The sequence below is a fragment of the Oncorhynchus gorbuscha genome, linkage group LG05 (assembly GCF_021184085.1).
Source record: "Oncorhynchus gorbuscha isolate QuinsamMale2020 ecotype Even-year linkage group LG05, OgorEven_v1.0, whole genome shotgun sequence".
Lineage (NCBI taxonomy): Eukaryota > Metazoa > Chordata > Actinopteri > Salmoniformes > Salmonidae > Oncorhynchus > Oncorhynchus gorbuscha.
In genome coordinates this window covers 69,893,761-69,915,292 of record NC_060177.1, presented here as the reverse complement: position 1 = coordinate 69,915,292, position 21,532 = coordinate 69,893,761, and the positions used below count along the sequence as shown (strand labels likewise).

Sequence of the window (21,532 nt, the reverse complement as noted above, 5' to 3'; positions counted from 1 at the left end):
TGGATAAATGGCACAACAATGGGCCTCAGGATCTCATCATGGTATCTCTGTGTGTTCAAATTGCCATCGATAAAATGCAATCGTGTTCATTATCCGTAGCTAATGCCTGCCCACATACAATAACCCCACCCCATAACCCCACCTCCACCATGGGGCACTCCGTTGACATCAGCAAACCGCTCACCCACACGATGCCATGCATGGTGTCTGCCATCTGCCAGGTACAATTGAAACCATGATTAATCTGGGAAGAGCACACTTTTCTAGAGTGCCAGTGGCCATCGAAGATGAGCATTTTTCCCAAATGAAGTCGGTTACAATGCCGAACTACAGTCAGATCAAGACCCTAATGAAGACAATGAGCACACAGATGAGCTACCCTGAGACAGTTTGTGCAGAAATATTTTGGTTGTGCAAACCCACAGTTTAATCAGCTGTCCAGATGGCTGATCTCAGATGATCCCGCAGTTGAAGAAGCCAGATGTGGAGGTCCTGGGCTGGCGTGGTTGCACCTGGTCTGCGGTTGTGAGGCACTGCCAAATTCTCTAAAACGATGGAGGCGGCTTATGGTAGAAAAATGTACATTTAATTATCTGGCAACAGCTCTGGTGGACATTCCTGCGGTCAGCATGCCAATTGCACGCTCCCTCAAAACTTGAGATGTCAGTGGCATTGTGTTGTGTGACAAAACCGCACATTTTATAGTGCCCTTTGTTGTCCCCAGCACATGCGCACCTGTGTAATGATCATGCTATTTAACCATCTTCTTGATATGCTACCCTTATCAGGTGGATGGATTATTTTGGCAAAGGAGAAAGGCCCAGTAACAGGGATGTAAACAAATTTGTGCACAAAAGTTTAGAGAAATAAACTTTTTGTGCAGACCAACACTTTATATGCTGCATTTATATTTTTGTTCAGTGTATTTAAAAAACGTAATTCTACTGTTTAGTTATTCTAACCCCTATTCTTCACATCCATCGTGCACCTTCTTCTTTACATCTAAAATGGTGCAAAACACACAGTCTCTTCATTTAGCCGCAGCTAGTGCATGATCAATTATAGCAGTACAATAAATAAATAAAGCAATTTATGACCATTATGACATTAAAGAATTAACAAAATACATAACTAACATTATAGAAAGAAGAAAGTGCATATTCAATTCTTGAGTAAGCAATCCAAATGCCCAGCAATCCAAGAAGTACTAGGTAGGTAGGTATGGTTTCTAGTGAGGTCACCAGCACTCCATTCACCTGAGATCCAGGTAACAGTCAGTCTTCATCACCGTCTGAGAATAACATGCCATCCTCTTGGTCTTCGTGTGTGTTGTCACCTAAAGAACTTGTCGATGGTGTTCCGAGCTGTGCCCAGGGCTTTGACCTTCTTAGATGGGGGCGGGGGAGAGGAGTCTCTCCTGGAAAAGTAGCCAGAACGAAACACAGCACATTTTTTAATGGCGTCAAACTGAGGCTCTGCATCTGTCCTGGTGTTCCTAGACCTTAGTGCTGCTTTTGATACCATCAATCACCACATACTTTTGGAGAGATTGGAAACCCAAATTGGTCTACACAGACAAGTTCTGGCCTGGTTTAGATCTTATCTGTCAGAAAGATATCAGTTTGTCTCTGTGAATGTTTTGTCCTCTGACAAATCAACTGTAAATTGCGGTGTTCCTCAAGGTTCCGTTTTAGGATCACTATTGTTTTCACTATATATTTTATCTCTTGGGGATGTCATTCAAAAACAATGTTAACTTTCACTGCTATGCGGATGATACACAGCTGTACATTTCGATGAAACATGGTTAAGCCCCAAAATTGCCCTCGCTGGAAGCCTGTGTTTCGCACATAAGGAAGTGGATGGCTGCAAACTTTCTACTTTTAAACTCAAGACAAAACAGAGATGCTTGTTCTAGGTCCCAAGAAACAAAGATATTCTGTTGAATCTGACAATTAATCTTGATGGTTGTACAGTTGTCTCAAATAAAACTGTGAAGGACCTCTGCGTTACTCTGGACCCTGATCTCTCCTTTGACGAACATATCAAGACTGTTTCAAGGACAGGTTTTTTCCATCTATGTAACATTGCAAAAATCAGAAATGTTCTGTCCAAAAATGATGCAGAAAAATTAATCCATGCTTTTGTTACTTCTAGGTTTGACTACTGCAATGCTCTACTTTCCGGCTACCCGGATAAAGCACTAAATAAACGTCAGTTAGTGATAAATACGGCTGCTAGAATCCTGAGTAGAACCCAACAATGTGATCATATTACTCCAGTGCTAGCCTCCCTACACTGGCTGCCTGTTAAGGCAAGGGCTGATTTCAAGGTTTTACTGCTAACCCACAAAGCATTACATGGGCTTGCTCCTACCTATCTTTCCGATTTGGTCCTGCCGTACATACCTACACTACGTTCACAAGGCGCAGGCCTCATAATTGTCCCTAGAATTTCTAAGCAAACAGCTGGAGACAGGGCTTTCTCCTATAGAGCTACATTTTTATGGAATGGTCTGCCTACCCATGTGAGAGACGCAGACTTGGTCTCGTCCTTTAAGTCTTTATTGAAGACTCATCTCTTCAGTAGGTCCTATGATTGAGTGTAGTCTAGCCCAGGAGTGTGAAGGTGAACGGAAAGGCACTGGAGCAACGTCTCCACTGTGATTCTCTGCCTCTAACCCTATTACAGGGGCTGAGTCACTGGCTTACTGGTGCTCTTCCATGCCGTCCCTAGGAGGGGTGCGTGGGTTGAGTCACTGACGTGGTCTTCCTGTCTGGGTTGGTGCTCCCCCTTAGGTTGTGCCGTGGCGGAGATCTTTGTGGGCTATACTCGGCCTTGTCTCAGGATGGTAAGTTGGTGGTTGAAGATATCCCTCTAGTGGTGTGGGGGCTGTGCTTTGGCAAAGTGGGTGGGGTTATATCCTGCCTGTTTGGCCCTGTCTGGGGGTATCATCGGATGGGGCCACAGTGTCTCCTGACCCCTCCTGTCTCAGACTCCATTATTTATGCTGCAGTAGTTTGTGTGTTGGGGGGCTAGGGTCAGTCTGTTATATCTGGAGTATTTCTCCTGTTCGTTGTCCTGTATGAATTTAAGTATGCTCGCTCTAATTCTCTTTCTTTCTTCGGCATGATGACTCCTTGCTGTCCCCAGTCCACCTGGCCGTGCTGCTGCTCTAGTTTCAACTGTTCTGCCTGCGGCTAAGGAACCCTAACCTGTTCACCGGACGTGCTACCTGTCCCAGACCTGCTGTTTTCAACTCTCTAGAGACAGCAGGAGCGGTAGAGATACTCTTAATGATCGGCTATAAAAAGCCAACTGACATTTACTCCTGAGGTGCTGACCTGTTGCACCCTCAACAATTATTGTGATTATTATTATTTGACCATGCTGGTCATTTATGAACATTTGAACATCTTGGCCATGTTCTGTTATCTCCACCCGGCACAGCCAGAAGAGGACTGGCCACCCCTCATAGCCTGGTTCCTCTAGGTTTCTTCCTAGGTTTTGGCCTTTCTAGAGAGTTTTTCCTAGCCACTGTGCTTCTACAAATGCATTGCTTGCTGTTTGGGGTTTTAGGCTGGGTTTCTGTACAGCACTTTGAGATATCAGCTGATGTAAGAAGGGCTATATAAATACATTTGATTTTACAATTCTCACTCTGTCTTCACCAGTATCTGAAACCTTCTTGTCAACTTCTGGTCAATGTTTTAATCTACCACACAACATTTGTGTTTAATTAAGTCCATTATGAATGTGCTGACTTTCAAGTCAATTGACAACGTTAATTGATCAATTCAAAGCTAGGGTGTTGCTAACACAATGAGTCAGTAACCATGGGTACATCTAAATCAATTCTCTTGCTCCTCTGAGTGACACTCCAATCTCTGATATATACATCCTGAGTCAGAGATATGTCTAAGAAGTTGTAGCTAGTCTCACCTTTTGCTCTTGCCTTTCTGTGGCGCTCTCCGCAGGGGCTGTTCTCGCTCTGTGGGCGGGAAACAGGAAAAGCCATTAGGAAAAAAAGAATGACAACTGTCTAGGTTCGACAAGCAATTTAGTAATTTGTGTTCTTTTCAAAGCTATAAAGACTGCAACCTCACAGGCAAGTTAGTTAAGAGGAAACTGGAAGAGACTTTCTTTCCATTGTCAGGTTTGAATGGGTGAAGAGGTGATTTACCAGGGGCAGTGAGCAGGGCAGGGGAGGCCCCACAGTGTGAAATGAGATGTCTTCACTCTCTCAAAGGAAATCAATACACAGCCCCCACAATACCATGTCACTGACAGACAGACTGGCCTCACAGTGGCCAAACAATCTTCTAGTTTCACCCTTAGACCAGGTCAGTTTCACTCTTTCTTGGAAGAAAATATACTCAACCTCAATTTACAATCTCCTGGATTACATATTGAGTAAAAACAGGCAGAAACAGGACCCATGTAAACACTGGGGATGTGAATGACCAATGGAAGCGCATTGAAAACAGGGTGGGTAAGTTCTTGGTCTATTTTAATGACAATTTGGCATTTTATTAGGATCCCCATTAGCTGTTGCAAAATCAGCAGCTACTCTTCCTGTGGTCCACACAAAACATGACATCATATAGCACATTAATAGACAAGAACAGTTCAAGGACAAAACTACATGTTTCTGGGATGTGTTTTTCCTATTCATAGTAATACACTTTAAATTTGGCCTTGTATAAGAACTACAAGACACATATTCATGAACAATGTGCAACAACAGATCAGCCGTAGTTATAGTCCATACTATCATTTGCAAAAAAATCTGTATTGAAAAGCTTAATATAAAGCATAGTTGAAGATCAGCACTAAATCAGGTAGAGTCGTGTATACATTTTATGTTAATGTATTTGATCCAGATATCAGTTTTTGTTCTGTACCATTTACATTTTGTAAATAATGTTGGTGCTTTGTAGGACACATTTGAGTTGTCTTTCGGTTTCAAGCGTGCGAGTTATTTACAGAACTGAACAAATGGAGCTCCATTACGTGCAGTGCGTTCAGAGAATGTTCGGATCCCTTGGCTTTTTCCGCATTTTGTTGTGTTGCAGCCTTGTTCTAACATGGATTTAATTGTTTTTTCCCTCATCGATCTGCACACGGTGCCCCATGGTGACATGTAATGTGTGATCAATCATTAAATAAAACATCTCTGAAACACTGACCTTTGTAGGCAGCAGGTGTTGCATTGTGGGGGGTGCAGTCCACAGACGCCAGTCCTTCAAGCTCATGTAAGACCTCCTGGTTTAGACAGAGGTCAACGTGTCGGTTAAAGAGGGTGAGGTTATCGGTGTCCTGTGTCACCTGACACACTGGGCATGTGAGGGCGGGTTCTCTGGGGTCATGTGACTCAACCTTGGGCGTAGTCATTGGCCGAGGGCCACCTGGGGACAACGGACGAACACGAGGGTCACTTTGAGATGAACCCTTCAGGATGTTAGGGTCTGTAACTCTAGGTATAGACACACCTCCGTTTGGACAAGTGTTAAGGAAGACAGGGTTCAGGCCCACAGCGTTTAGTGAAATATTAGTTGTATTAGTCTCATACAGAAGTAGTCCTTTATTATCACCTGCACTAGAGTCCAATCGAAGGCCCAATGAGTCCAACATACACCTACTAAGTGGGTCCCTACCTATCTCCATCAATCCCTCCTCCCTCCTCCTTTCCCCTTCAGCTCTCTCTTTCTCCACCTCCTCCTCACAGACACTGGAGCCTTTCTCTAGTTTTGTGTCTGTGTGAATGTTGTGCTCCATAGGAACCCCACTGAGACACTGGTCAACATGTCTGTTAAAGACTGTCAGATCTGTGGTGTTCACCTCCCTGAAGCACACAGGGCAGGTCAGACTGTCTGTCCCTGGCTCTGTGGACCAGCACAATGAAGTAGACACATGGGCCTCTGTGCTGCTGGTTGTAGGTGCATGTGTCATGTTGTCAGAAGCGGTCAATGCACTCATAGAAAAATGTGTCTCTGCTGATGTATTTGGATTCTTCTGAATGGGTGTCGGTGTCTGTTTGGTTTTGGTGGCTGATGAGGCTGGGCCCAGTCTGGTCTCTAAGACGTTCCACTTTCCATCCTCTGGTGGGTCCTCTCTCTCAGCTTGCAGCCGCAACCTCTGGGCGCGGGCTTTTTGGAAGAAGGACTGCTGCTGCTCCCCAGTCCTCCCCACCTCCACTCCTCCCCAGCTGGGTACCCAGGGGTGATCCTCCTGCCCCTGGCTCTGCTGTACCAGGGAAGGGCAGGGAAAGGGCTGGGTCTGGCCTGGAGGCTTAGGTTGATGCTCTTTCACAGGCTTGTGGGAGGAGATCTGTGAGGGGCTACTGGAGTCAGCCCTGCCTTTCTGGAGGAATCCCACAATGCTCTTCTGCTGGGGTTTCTTGTCGTCAGCGCTGACAAGGCTGGAAACTCGAATGCCTGCAGACACGCAAGGGTTGATTTTAATTAAAGATAAGAATTAATAACAGAATCAGTAGAAGGTACTTAATATATTATTGATATATACAACAGCCATGAAATGTGATATTTAGTATTTTCTTCCAGTGGTATACTCCATTCAAACCAGTGAGAGAAGGTGAATTAAGGTTACCCATGAGCCTCAGTCTCAGTGGCTGGGGGCTGACGTTGTCAATCTCAGTCTTCAGCAAGTCCTTAGTGACAGCAAAGAGCTCGTCACTCGTAGCAACGGCACACGGCAATGTCCACGCTCTGGTTTTCACCTCAAAGTTGACATTTTTAAGCTTCAACGTCACTGTCTTGCCCTGGAAGAAAACAAAGCAATGACATGGGGAATTACAGGATACATCTGGTTGAACCTGGGGATGGAGTCAAAGGACAAAACAGACATTGATTTGACTGATAGATTCATCTAAGTGAAGAATGGTCAAAGACATTTTCCTAAGAGTGTGATGATCATCCCCAAGCAGCCTATTCACCAGGCAGGCTGAGGATCACACTGGCTCCTGGTATTCTCCATAATTGCTCTCTATTTCCTCCAGCTATCAAAAGAACATTAGGCCTAAGCCAGGGGGTGATGGTCGTGCCAAGGCAGCTCTCTCTATCGATTGGAGGGAAACAGACTCTCTAGTAATTGTGGGAGATGATTCTGGGATCCAACACTGATATTGTGATGTTCTGTGACCCCAAAATACCCTCTCAATACCCTCTCTGAGGAAATATCCTTTCTGTTCAAGAACACTTTTCTGCTCTCTCTTCCTGATAAAATAATTTATATGTTGAAAGATAATGATTAAATAATTCCACTCTGAAACCATAGAATTGTATGAAATTGATTAGAATCATAAAACTATAATCTGATGATGTGTGTAGTTTTAGTCAGAATTAGAACAAGGACCTTTTGTTCCTTTTTAGTCTGTAAGCAGGGTGCAAGTTGGAAACAAATGATAAGAGGAGCTATCAACAGACAAGCTGGACTACTGTGTTCCTTACAGGACATTCTGTCTCCACCCGTGGAGGGGAGAAACTGTTAGGCTTGCAGAAGATTATGAAACATGTTGCAGATTAAACAATGTATCTATGTAGTGGAAAAACACAGACTGTCTAAGCAAGGCGTAGCTTAAGATTTGAACTTGTTTGTGTTATAAAGACTGGGTTTGCATTTTTGATGTTAGGACGTCCTCGTGAATAAACATTTTGACTATTGTAAGCTGAGAAATCTGTTTCATTTAAACCAGAATCTTACAAACTCTGGGTTGCAGACTGAGTAGATTAATTGAAGTTTATGAACATTGATAACAAAATTCCCATAACACTTCCCCAGAGAAAAAAATAAGCAGCCAGAGGCAGCCAGACAATGGCTGTTCACAATGGTGCTGAATACTAATGCCGGCCAAAACACAGTTCCATGTACTGGCGAACGGTTTTGTATCACAAAAAAGAATAGCCACAAAAAGCCAAATACTAGGGAATCATTGTTTGATTTCAAACATTTTTACTATGAATCCAAGTGAATTTGTGTTTAAGAAAATATACTCTAAGCGAGGAGGAGAAATGTGCTACACAACTTATACCATTACTAAAAGTGTACTGTAATGAACCGAACTGTACTTTCAAACCCCTCCTAATCATCAAGCCTCTGAAAAGGTGAAACAGGTGAGGTAGTTCAGGGCTACAACAAAATTGTGAAACGTCTGGAGGTCCCCGAGGAGAGGGTTGAAAACCACTGCTGTGGAGTACCTTGAGAGCCTCCTTCTGCAGGTCCTGAGCCAGGTCTTGACACAGCTGCCTGCACAGAGAGAACTGCTCCTCGAATGCAACCATCTCTCCAAATGTCCTGACAGAGAATGAAGGAGATAGAGAAACATGTTGGATGTGGGAAGAGTATTAGAGTATGTTCCATTATTTATCTATTTATTTCACACATACAGTAAGGACCAAAACAGTGACATTTTTTGTAATTCTGTCTCTGAACTGGATATGTGAAATAAATAAACACATTTTAAATGAAACAATGACTGAGGTTAAAGTGCTGACAGTCAGCTTTAATTTGAGGTTATTTTCATCCATATCGGTAGCCTAGCAAGCTACCTGATCTCGCAAGCTTACATGAATGTTCACTGCACAGCGACAATCAGTCTGGTTATTATGAGGCGAATACATTGGGTGAACCGTTTAGAAATGACAGAACTTTTTGTACATAGTCCTCCCCCCTGTTTTATAGCCTGGCAACTCACACCGAATTCTTCCGCTGGTCTGTCGTTCGCTACATACTTTAGTCTGAGAATGCCATCATTGAAGTCGATTGTGGTGACGAGGGGTGTTGCACAAAAAAAGTCAGCAATTAGATTGGCTTTGATACTATGATACGTTAGAGACAATGACGAATTTTAAAACCGCCACTTTATACGTGTGTTCCGGCTCAACCCATCGGTTTCTGGACTAATCAGACGGCCCCGAATGGGTTTGCATTCGGTGAAAGGTCAGGGAGGTACTCAGGTCCAGACTCATTGCAGAGAAGAAACTAACGTCCGTAGGCGTGGCGTTGCATTTGGCTGGAGCAAGGAGTCTGGGTAGCCAGGCAACCCAAAATAACATGCGTATTTAAGTAGTAAAAAGTTTAGCATTTGATCACATATTCCTAGCACGCAATAACTACATCAAGCTTGTGACTCTACAAACTTGTTTGATGCATTTACAATTTGTTTTGGTTGCGTCTCGGATTATTTTGTGCCAAATAGAAATTAATGGTTGATAAGGTATGAGTGAGAAAGTTACCCAACCAAAATGGCTAACCTCCCATTATTGGTAATGGTGAGAGGACTCAAACGTTCTCACTCATAGTTATTCACGACTCATGCATTATTATCCAGAATCATGGTAGCATCAATGTTAATGGTGAAGTGTTCAGAAACAAGTACTCTATTCTTATTTAGAATAAAAGTGACTCCAAAATGACAAATGATTTACAATTAATTTCTATTTGACACAAAATAATCGGAAACAACAAAAACAAACTGCAACAGCATCTGACAAGTTTTTAGAGTCACAAGCTTGATAGCTCAGTTGGTAGAGCATGGCGATTGTAACGCCAGGGTAGTGGGTTCGATCCCCGGGACCACCCATACGATGCACACATGACTGTAAGTCGCTTTGGATAAAAGCGTCTGCTAAATGGCATATATATAATCATTACGTGCTAAGAAAATGGAACAAAATACTAAACCCTTGACTACTTTAACACACATAAGTGAATTTGTCAAAATACTTTCAGTTCCCTAAAATGGGGAGACTATGTACAAAAAGTTATGTCAGTTCTAAACGGTTCACCCAATATGGATATAATAACCTCAAATTAAAGTTGACCGTCTGCACTTTAAGGTTTACCTTCGGGTTAATAGTAAACTGTCATTTCAAATCCTATGTGCTTGAGTACAGAGCCAAAACAACAACAAATATGTCACTGTGAAAATAGTTTGAGCTCACTGTATGTTGCCAGAAAATAAAAACTACCTCTCTGTGCTCATGCTTTTTCTCTCCCCGTCCCTGTAAGTAAATAAAAAACAGACAGACTCAAGTCAGATGACTTGAACTCATTTGAAGGATTCATCTACTGTATAGTTGCCCCTCTCTGCCCTGCCCACCCCCTCTGCCTGCCCGGCCAGAACCTCTCGATGTGTGTGGAGCCCAAGCCCAGGGAGATGTCGAGGAAGTGGTGCCAGGATGTCTCAGAGAACAGCAAGGCCAGCAGCGCCATCTCCTGGCCAAGATGGATACAGCTGGTGATACCGAGAGCTCCCAGCATCTTCTCTGTCACGTTCCCAATGCCTGATACCTGGCACACCAAAATACCATCTTTTACTCATATTTATTTGTGGGCCATCAGCTAGCAACATGATCCATAAAAAATATCCTTGAGTAAACATCCCTTAATAGGCTGTCTAGGTTTGGGGCTGAGGTGTATAGCAGCCTACCTTCCGGACTGGCAGGTCCTGTATGAATACCATGACAGCCTGTCGGTTAGAGGGGAGTCTGTACTGTCCGTTGGGTTTGTTCTTATCACTACACACCTTGGCCAGCATCATGTTTGGGGCAATGCCTAGAAGAATGACCAATAAAAGACCCATGGCAAATGTGTTACAAGCTTGATGTGACTACATACAGAATAGGGACTCAGACGATGTGTCCTCTGAGGAAAATGAACATTACATTTACATTTAAGTCATTTAGCAGACGCTCTTATCCAGAGCGACTTACAAATTGGTGCATTCACCTTATGACATCCAGTGGAACAGCCACTTTACAATAGTGCATCTAAAATAGTGCATGAACACACAGCGTCTCTCTCACCTGCGCTGGCAGTAAGTGAGGTTTTCTGCTCGATGCGGAAACGCATCTCTCTCACCGCCTCCTCGGCACAGGTCCCAAACACCATCACGTCTCCCCCAGGAGCATCCTGCAGAAAGGGGCAGGAGGAGGAGCTGGGGCTGTCCTCAAACAGGACAGGAGACATACCCTCTACTGTCTCCTGTAGGCCATCACCCTGCTCCTCAACTAGAGAGAGAGAGAGAGGTGTGAGATGATTCACAGCTGTGTGTCCATGTCTCTTATCTTCTGCCCCCCTTGTCACTCGCTATACTTGACAGGTGGCAAAAGTGAACTAGATAAGAGAAAGCGAGAGGGACTACACATACATAGTTCTAATCCCTTCTAATTTACTTTCTGTCAGGCAGAAAATGAAGGAAGAATTAGATGAGGCTTATGCTATTAAGCTCTTAATAACCCTCTTCACTTTTGTTATATCTACCATAGAACATGTATCTGCCTTTATATCGCATTCAAACTACTTAAAATTGACTCTCAAAGTTGTCTTACAAATGACAACTTTATCACAGTATGTAAACTATAACTGCAAAATGGGTTTAAAAAAGGAATCGCACAGTGTAACAAATGAACATGACACATTTATTACACAGTAATCCACTGTATTTAGACAGCGACTCCTGACCTGGCACTGACACGGATGTATCTGTCCCAGTGTCGTTGGTCCGGAGACGGTGGGTACGCAGGGCCTCTGGCCAGACCCTCCTCTGCTCCAGGTGCTCACTGATGTCCAGGTAGGCCTCGTCCAGACTCATGGGAAGGAAGTGAGGGTCATAGTCTGCAAAGATCTCTTGGACCTAGCAGAGGAATAGGATGATTAGTGACCCATATGTCTGTTTGGGGATTTATACATATAGTAAAGGCCTCGCTGGCCACTGAAACACTGTGTGTGTCAGATCCTTACTTCAGCGCTCACTGCTCTGTATTTGTCAAAGTCGGTTGGAACAATAACCAGGTTTGGGCAGAGCTTCTTCGCGATGAAGCCAGGCATGGCGGCACGGACCCCAAACTTCCTTGCATGGTAGTTGGAAGTTGTCTGAGGAGAGAGGATAAAACATATACAAGTTGTAGACACAACCTGGGGCTCAATACAAGGTAATTGTTAATAATAATATAATAATATAATAATTGTTGTAGTTCAATAATGGGCCATCTTTCAGATCCAGTTAGAACACCATAAACTCGTTCATACATGAAAGAGAAAGATCGCCAGATATGAACCTCCCTCTGGGTAGCGAAGTCAACAAGCTTGGCTTTCTTATTTTGACATCACATAACTAGACATTTGGTATCAAACTATATAATAATAATAATATATAATTATATATTATTTTGCTTGTCTCCATAGTCTTGCGTGGCCAGCCTTCCAAATCCTGTCTCGCTCATGACAAGCCTGTGCTTGCACACTACATGGCCAAAAGTATGTTGACACCTGCTCGTCAAACATCTCCTTCCAAAATCATGGGCATTAATAGAGTTGGTCCCCCCCTTCGCTGCTGTAACTCTTCTGGGAAGGCATTCCACTAGATGTTGGAACATTGCTGCGGGGACTTGCTTACATTCAGCTACAAGAGTATTAGTGAAGTCAGCACTGATGTCAGCGTTCCAATTCATCTCAAAGGTGTTCGATGGGGTAGAGGTCAGAGCTCTATGCAGGAAAGTCAGGTTCTTCCACACCGATCTCAACAAAGCATGTCTGTACGGACCTCACTTTGTGCATGGGGGCATTGTAATGCTGATACAGGAAAGGGCCTTCCCCAAACTGTTGCCAGAAAGTTGGAAGCACAGAATTGTCTAGAATGTCACTGTATGCTGTAGAGTTAACATTTTCCTTCACTGGAACTAAGGGGCCTAGCCCAAACCATGAACAGCCCCAGATCATTATTCCTCCTCCACCAAACTTTACAGTTGGCACTATGCGTTGGGGAGGTAACGTTCACCTGGCATCAGCCAAACCCAGATTTGTCTGTCGGACTGCCAGATGCTGAAGCGTGATTCATCACTCCAGAGAGTCCAATGGCGGCGAGCTTCACACCACTCTAGCCGACACTTGGCATTGTGCAAGGTGATATTAGGCTTTGTGTGTGGCTACTCGGCCAGGGAAACCCATTTCATTAAGCTCCCGACGTACAGTTATTGTGCTGATGTTGCTTCCTTGAGGCAGTTTGGAACTCGGTAGTGAGAGTTACAACCGAGGACAGACGATTTTTACACGTTATGCGCTTCAGCACTCGCCGCTCCCGTTCTGTGAGCTTGTGTGGCCTACCACTTCGCGGCTGAGCCGTTGTTGCTCCTAGACGTTTCCACTTCACAATAACAGCACTTACAGTTGACCGGGGCAGCTCTAGCAGGGCAGAAATTTTACAAACAGACTTGTTGGAAAGGTGGCATCCTATGACGGTGCCACATTGAAGGTAGCTGAGCTCTCCAGTAAGGCCATTCTACTGCAAATGTTTTCTGTGCTCAATTTTATACACCTGTCAGCAACGGGTGTGGCTAAAATAGCCAAAATCCACTCATTTGAAGAGGTGTCCACATACTTCTGTATATATAGTGTACATGAGGTAAGAAAACATGCAATGAAATGTCTCATTAGTGCCATGTTGAAAGTTGAAAGTCACTTCAGTACGGGCCATTCTACTCCCAATGTTTGTCTATGGAGAATGCATGGCGGTGTGCTTGATTTTGTACACTTGTCAGAAACGTGTGGCTGAAATGGCCAAATTCCCTAATAAGAAGAGGTGTCCACATACACTACATGGCCTAAAGTATGTTGCTAGCAAATTAACAGTCCTGTATAGAATCTCACCAGCATGCTCATAGAGCCCACGGCCATGGGTTTGTCCTTCAGGTCAGGACAGTCTCTCGTCTCCACCGCAGCGTAGAAGGCATCCATATCCACGTGCACAATAACACGGCTCAAGTCACGAACCCTCTCCAGGTCAAAGGTCATCTTTTCCACCTACAACAAGACATTCAGAGGCGACTGAACTTCAATCAAATTATAACACCTAAATATATGGGGGCGGCAGGTAGCCTAGTGGTTAGAGCATTGGACTAGTAACCGAAAGGTTACAAGAGCGAATCCCTGAGCTGACAAGGTAAAAATCTGTCGTTCTGCCCCTGAACAAGGCAGTTAACCCACTGTTCCAAGGCAGTCATTGAAAATAAGAATTTGTTCTTAACTGACTTGCTGAGATAAATAAATGTAAAATAAAATATACTGTAGAAGCTATAAACTTACTGTATCTGTGTGTCAGAGGTTGCATAATGTGTGTGTTTTTTAAATTTTATTTAACTCGGAAAGTCAGTTTACAATGATGGCCTACCTCGGCCAAACCCTAACGACGCTGGGCCAATTGTGTGTCGCCCTATGGGACTCTCAATCACAGCCGGTTGTGATACAGCCTGGAATCAAACCAGGGTCTGCAGTGACGCCTCTAGCACTGAGATGCAGTGCCCTAGACCGCTGCACCACTCGGGAGCCTGTGTGTGTATAGAGCCCACCTGCACTGTACCTGTGTTTGTGCTTTGCTCAACTGTTGCTCAGTGATGTGTGCTTTCTGCAGCATCATCCTCTCAATGCGCTGGTTCACCTGCTGTTCCTTTTTCATCTCGTTCTCATAGAACTTGGAGCCCTGTAGGAGAGGAAGGTAAACACAGAGGCTGATGACCTCCAGTAATTGGCCATGTTACACTGTGAGAAGAGAACACACTGGGCCTCAACAAGTGGGTTTGTCAGTTTCTGTGCCATTACATTACAGTAAGGTAGCTAACTAGGGTATTAATTCAAGAGTCTAGGCGAGTGTTAGTTTGGGTGTTTGGATACAGACAGAAGTTCTCAACATGGTACCTTGGAGGACTTCATGATGATCTTGTTTATCTTGTCCCTGTCAAGGCCCTCCATTCCAGCCTTGTTGTCGTTGAGGGCCATTCTGGAGAGGAAGCCCTCCCCACTGGAGGAGGTCCCCCCAGTCTCCATCCTTCACCTCAAGTGAGACCATGTAAGTGAGACCCTGCATTTAATACATAAAGTTAACGTTAGAACAAGAAAGAATAATTATGGTAACTAAGTTAACAAACTAGCTACCACAATATGTACCAACAGTTGGTTAAAAATATTCTAAACAGCCAGTAACGTTTGAAGCAAGTTTCCAACTATCAATGACAAAAACAAAATTATATTTTGTTTGTGTACTGGCCGAATTTGGCGCCATTATAAGTATCTTCTTTGCAGATGCATCTTGTCCTCGGTCTTCACTCCTGAGTTTTGAAGTTGCTTCCGCATGCTAGCCACGTCATTATGGGGCAGGATCGGAGGTGCAGTCAGAGAGGAAGAGGTTAAAGAGAGAGGCCCAACTCTGCGGAAAATCTGTCTGTCTCCAAAATGCACACCAAGCAAGGAGTTTTTGTATGTAGATCAATGAGTTTAGAATTTGGTAAAACATCAAATGAATGGCCTATTTGCTACGTGAGGTTTATTTGATTGAATATAATTTTCATAATGCTTAATTTGTTAGGAGTGTACTGATATAAAGGTACAATATAAATATAAGGACACATGACATCCCGCAAAACACCTGATATCAGAGTTGTCTCGAGATGGCTATGCATATTCATGACATGAGGCTAGTAGCATAGCATCTCTCCACTGAATACAGCACAGGTAGCTGCTGAGGGAGGAAATCTCAAATGGAATGGAACAAATGGAATGGCATCAAACACCTGGAAACCATGTGTTTGATGTATTTGTTACCATTTCATCTACTCCGCTCATCATTACAACGAGACCGATCTCCCTAATTAAGGTGACACCAACCTCCTGTGGAATACAGGTGGTTGAATTCAACAACCCTCATCAAATATTTTAAAAATTTGGAAAATAATTAGATCCACAAATCCAAAGAAAGGATAGACGGGAGCTAGACAGCCTATTCCAATTGTTAAGGCGGAGAGTCAAGTCTCTTGTCTGTATAGAGAGGGCGATTGATGAAGAAGAAGAAGAAGAACCTGGATTTTGTGGGGACGGTTGAGTGCAAAAAGGCTATAGAGACAAGCGGGAACCACAGGAACTTCTGTTATGAGTGTGGGGACCTACTGCCTCTACCTAAGCTGCAGGAGACAGTCTTCTGTTTCAGCTGTGAGGAAGGAAAGAGGAAAAGGAGGAAGAAGGCATCGAAGAGAATGAGGAAAGCAGAGGTTGAGGTTGAATTTGATGAAGATGACAATAGAAAGGGAGATGAGGAGGCGAAGAAGACTGGTGGCAAGTACAAGCAGAGCAAGGAGTATGCCATGGCAAGTGCTGGAGGTGAAATAGAATTGAGTGAGAGCGAGTTAAGTGGAGTGGAAGCTGTGGTGAAGAGCTCAGAGCCCGAGCCTTTCATCAATGGACATGATAAAGAACAATCTCATCCAGTATGAGTGACATTTTTTGAGAAAGTGAATCCTTGCCTTTTAGCAGATCCATTTGTGGTATCAGGGTGGGTGGTAAAGGAGTTGGGTGCAGCTGAGTCATTGAAGGTAACACGTGATATTTGCTTGTGATATTTGTGTATGTTTCTTCTGCCCAGAGGGAGCGAGATCAGTTTATTGCTTTGCTCTTAGGAATAGGGCGCCATTGAAAGGAGTGATTACTGGGGTAGCGGTGAAGGTGGACCAGCTGAAGGGGAAGATTCCCGGTGTTTGTGATGCTCGTCGTTTGGTGCGATGCAGACTGGGTGGCGTGACTGGTGAGAGTCATTGCCTGTTCTTTTGAGTTTTGATGTTGAGTCTTTGCCCGATAAAGGAAAGTTAGAATATTTCAGTTATCCCGTACAAGGTTTTGTGCTGAACCCATTACGTTGTTACAGGTGTCAAGTTTATGGGCATGTGGCAGCAATGTGTAGGGGGGAGTGGCAGCAGTGTGTGAGAAGTGTGCAGAAGGGCATGAGACAAAAGGAATGTGCAGTATTGGGGAAAGAAGTGTATGTGTTAATTGTAGAGGTGGCCATGGTGCTGGGGATCAGAAAGAAGTGTCCGGTGCGAGAGAGGCAGGTTGAGGTTACCAGGGTTAGAGTAGTGCAGAGGGTGTCATATTCACACACTGAAAAAAGTAGAGGAAGATGGGTCAGGGTGAGGGATCCTGATAGGATTAACATTCATAGCTATGGTTAATATATAATAATAATAATATATGCCATTTAGCAGACGCTTTTATCCAAAGCGACTTACAGTCATGTGTGCATACATTCTACGTATGGGTGGTCCCGGGGATCGAACCCACTACCCTGGCGTTAGAAGCGCCATGCTCTACCAACTGAGCTACAGAAGGATCTCAACTGTACAGCAGAGATGGAACGTAGGTCACAGAAATGAGATGTTGTGGTGGCAGAGAAGTTTTTGGGGGTACCATATTTGACTTCAGAAGAGTTATAGGGTGTTTTGGTTGGTGGTGTCCTGTTGGCCTGGGGAAAAGAGCCAGATGGGTTTAAATAATGAAATAGGGTTGTGGGTTTTAATGAGTGTAAGGTTAAGGTTGGGTAATTGTTGATATAATTTCTCAATTTTGTTTTGTGGATCAAAGTATAATGGATTTATATCCCGGTCAAGTTGTTGTTGGTAATGCATCATAATTCGTATGCCAACCGCTGTTAAACCTCACTGAAGAAGAAGATGCAGTAATGCCCAACATCCAGGAACGCCCCGAATTGCGGCCGCAATTGCAACCTTCTCTACAGCGCTGATAAACAAAACCTTGACAATACATGTCCATCTACATAAACTTTAACAGGTGAGCCAGTGTTGTTGATTTATTAATATGATCTCTCTATGTAACGTGATTAATTTATTCAAACAATGAAATATCACATCGTAGCAAGTGATTTTGATTTAGAGATCATATATTTTGCGCAGTTTCTGCATAGCGGCGATGATACCGAACAACCACAGGCGGAGGCAAACAGGTTTGGGTCGTCCCGTTCATGACAGCGCACTACAGATTCGCGAGGAGGCTAGCTATCGTACTGTTAGTTCTCGGAGTCTGAGGGCGTCTCTGAAAGGATTTACCATGTGTATTTGATCGTAGAGGATATGGCGCATTTAAACAGAAGGACTATTTTGACTGCTGCGTTTTGACTGGATTGCTAGCCAGCTAACTAGCTTTAGCTAAATGCATTGTATTTGCTTCTAGCTAACTTGAGATAGCAAACGTTGTCGTGTTGCTATCGAAACACATTGCCCGCAAGAAGTTGTGGATTTAACGCTACGTTAGTTAGCTAACCATGCAATTATTGCACGCCAGAGACAATCAGGAGTGGCTTGCTTAGTTCTACTGTCTCATGTTTTTCTACAACGTTTGCCCTCTAACCGATTTGGCAACACTCGCTAGGCCAAGTCTTATCAATTTGTGTATTTTAATTTGCTCGTGGTAAACGCTATCCTCTAGGTAACTACCAACAACTTGGTTGTTAAATGTCGGAGAAGAGTTCGAACTCGTCGGGCTCCGATGAAGATGTGGATCCCGAATCTGGGCAGCCTGTTGAACTCGGTGGCGTCCTAAGCAAGGTAAGACAAACAATGTATCTTTATTCAGGACTTGGTCCTCTAAAAAACACTATGCTAAAACTACAATAACTAAATACCTGCTAGCTTTTATTCAAAGTTTGATGTGCCCATTGTACACTTCCCTATGGTGTACAATGTTTGGGTCAGATTGACAATGTTTTGATCAATCTAAATTACTATCAGCCAATGGGTACAACAAACAAATGGCCGCTGTTACTAATAACAAGCTACCTGGGCCAAATTGCAATCAGGGATTGACATTAAAGTCTGAAAGGCACTTGCCCAGTATTTTTTGGTTGCTCGAGGATTCTGATTAGTTGACCAAAAATGTAAATGAGCTATTTATACACAGAAGTGCAATATATCGCCTGCCTTTCATCTACACATGGGGAGGAATCAGAAAGATTTGTTTTCGGCTACTGGAATTCTTTGCAGATTGGTGGTTGTTTTATTTGATCACATGCCCAATGGGACAACATCAAAGCAGGCTCCACTGCTCAGTTCACTTGCCTCAAGCAATAGGGTGACCTTTAATGTCAGTCCCTGGCCATTTAATAGCATCCTTTTGTGGGACATGCAACACCCACTTCTCTTTCAATTAACCAGGAAATGAATTTAACCAATCATTGTCATCTATAGTGATTGTGTGAAACTAAATACTTGACCCCTGTCCTACTGTAAGTACACCGCTAGTAGAGTTGTAGGCTTGACTATCTGCTCTTATGTTTTGTTAACAGTGGACCAACTACATTCACGGATGGCAGGACCGGTGGGTAGTGTTGAAGAACAACACTCTGAGTTATTATAAGTCAGAGGATGAGCGGGAGTACGGCTGCAGGGGCTCTCTGTGTCTCAGCAAAGCTATCATCACTGTAAGTAAGAGGAAATGTTCATTTCCTGTCAGAAAGCAGCATTATGGCACATTTTGGCAAAAATGTTTGTTCAGACACTGAAATGGTGGAAGTGAAATGACAAGGGCATACTGACAATACAAGAAGCTCCAGTTGTAAACACATATACATTGTTCTTTATTAGGCATCTGAAATCCTGATTCTGTATTGTAATGTCTGGCCACATACTGTTATCCTTTGTGTGGCCTGCTCTGTTTCTAGCCAGTTGACACTTTATTCTCCTCAGGCAGGCCTCCTGTTGGTTAGATGCACTGAAATCCAACTCCCTGGTTAAACATATTTTCTTTCTGAAATACCATGGTTCACTATAGAGGCCAAACAAATGGTGTTACTGCTATTTGTGCAATAGGATTAAATGACTGAAATCAGATTAAAACCATAATTACTTTTACATTTAAGTCATTTAGCAGACGCTCTTATCCAGAGCGACTTACAAATTGGATATGGGTTGTTGTAACTTCCCTTAGGTCCAATGCAGCTGTTTTTATCTCAATATTAAATATAATTTCTGGGTAACAACTAAGTAACAATTAAATACCTTACTGTGATTGGTTTCAATTAAATGGTCAAAAAGAAACAAAAATAGCTTCTTATCAAAGAGCAATTTCTCAAGCAATAATTTTTATAGGGCTCTCTGGGAGAGGTCTGAGTTAGGAGGGGAAAATTACAAATGAGTTGTTATTGGCAGAGAGGTGTGGAACTCTTTCTCATTGGTCTATTAACTAATTTACCACCTGGTAATGTCACCAGGCAGGCAAAAAATCCATCTCACCAAAACAGGCTGAAATTTCAGGCAGTTGTTTCTAACAGCTCTTACACTAAGGAAAGGGAAAGGAGAATAACTAGTCAGTTGTACAACTGAATGCATTCAACTGAAATGTGTCTATCGCATTTAACCAAACCCCTCTGAATCAGAGAGGTGCGGGTGGCTGCCTTAATCAACATTCACATCATCGGCTCCCAGGGAACAGTGGGTTAACTGCCTTGCATGGGTAGAATGACAGATTTTTACCTTGTCAACTCAGGGATTAGTTCCAGCAACCTTTCGGTTACTGGCCCAACGCTCCTACCTGCCAGGCTACCTAAAGGACATTATCATAATTTACACAGTATTATTACAACCTCATAGTGTGGATGTATACAGTACCAATCAAAAGTTTGGACACACCTACTCATTCAGGGGTTTTTCTTTATTTTTACTATATTATACATTATAGAATAATAATGAAGACATCAGCTATGAAATAACACATGGAATCATGTAGTAACCAGAAAAGTGTTGAACAAATCTAAATATATTTTATATTCTTCAAATTACCACCCTTTGCCTTGATGACAGCTTTGCACACTCTTGGCGTTCTCTCAACCAGCTTCATGAGGTAGTCACCAGGAATGCATTTCAATTAACATGTGTGCCTTGATTTGTGGAATTTCTTTCCTTCTTAATGCATTTGAGCCAATCAGTTGTGTTGTGATAAGGTAGGGGGGTATACAGAAGAAAGCCCTATTTGGTAAAAGACCAAGTCCATATTATGGCAAGAACAGCTCAAAATAAGCAAAGTGAAACGACAGTCCATCATTACTTTAAGACATGAAGGTCAGTCAATATGGAACATTTCAAGAACTTTGAACGTTTCTTCAAATGCAGTCGCAAAATCCATGAAGCACTTTGGTGAAACTAGCTCCCATGAGTCCCATAGGAAAGGAAGACCCAGAGTTCCCTCTGCTGCAGACGATAAGTTATAGTTGTCAGCCTCAGAAATTGCAGCCCAAATAAATGCTTCAGAGTCCAAGTAACAGACACATCTCAACATCAACTGTTCAGAGGAGACTGCGTGAATCAGGCCTTCATGGTCAAATTGCTGCAAAGAAACCACTGATAAAGGACACTAATGCGACTTGCTTGGGCCAAGAAACATGAGCAGTGGACATTAGACCGGTGGAAATCTATCCTTTGGTCTGATGAGTCCAAATTTTTGGTTCCAACTGCCGTGTCTTTGTGAGACGCAGAGAAGGTCAACTGAAGATCTCTGCATGTGAGGTTCCCACCGTGAAGAATGGAGGAAGTGGTGTTATGGTGTGGGGATGCTTTGCTGGTGATGCTGTCTGTCATTTATTTAGAATTGAAGGCACACTTAATCAGCATGACTACAACAGCATTCTGCAGCGCTACGCCATCCCTTCTCGTTTGCGCTTAGTGTGACTGTCATTTGTTTTTCA

At 43.4% G+C, this 21,532-nt stretch overlaps 2 protein-coding genes across 6 annotated transcripts in view; one reads left to right on the top strand and one right to left on the bottom strand.

Moving 5' to 3' along the window:
- Positions 1-566: 566 nt before the first annotated feature.
- On the bottom strand, positions 567-15,113 carry LOC124036426 (DNA polymerase kappa-like). Of its 3 annotated transcripts, none has more exons than XM_046351005.1 (14): positions 14,713-15,113; positions 14,378-14,497; positions 13,669-13,821; positions 11,764-11,895; positions 11,485-11,656; positions 10,827-11,030; positions 10,451-10,575; positions 10,145-10,311; positions 8,217-8,313; positions 6,610-6,781; positions 5,595-6,437; positions 5,190-5,408; positions 3,943-3,991; positions 567-1,417 (listed from the first exon to the last, which is right to left on the bottom strand). In XM_046351005.1, exons 1-14 carry the CDS (start codon positions 14,839-14,841, stop codon positions 1,333-1,335), a joined length of 2,667 nt encoding a protein of 888 aa, XP_046206961.1. In that variant the 5' UTR covers positions 14,842-15,113; the 3' UTR covers positions 567-1,332. The 3 variants fall into 3 exon arrangements, with proteins under 3 accessions (XP_046206961.1, XP_046206962.1, XP_046206960.1); XM_046351006.1 differs by having other exon boundaries at positions 5,658-6,437; XM_046351004.1 differs by having other exon boundaries at positions 5,190-6,437.
- Positions 15,114-17,502: 2,389 nt separating this feature from the next.
- The window catches only part of LOC124036424 (ceramide transfer protein-like), a 42,502-nt gene continuing 38,472 nt past the window's right edge, over positions 17,503-21,532 (top strand). Inside the window, exons 1-3 of one of the 3 annotated variants that reach the window (XM_046350999.1) lie at positions 17,503-17,628; positions 18,283-18,401; positions 19,139-19,273. In XM_046350999.1, the coding sequence (XP_046206955.1) occupies positions 18,309-18,401; positions 19,139-19,273 (228 nt within the window). In that variant the 5' untranslated portion in view covers positions 17,503-17,628; positions 18,283-18,308. Of the gene's footprint in view, positions 17,629-17,781; positions 18,402-19,138; positions 19,274-21,532 lie in introns of those variants that run through there. The other 2 variants (XM_046351000.1, XM_046350998.1) reach the window with 2 other exon arrangements.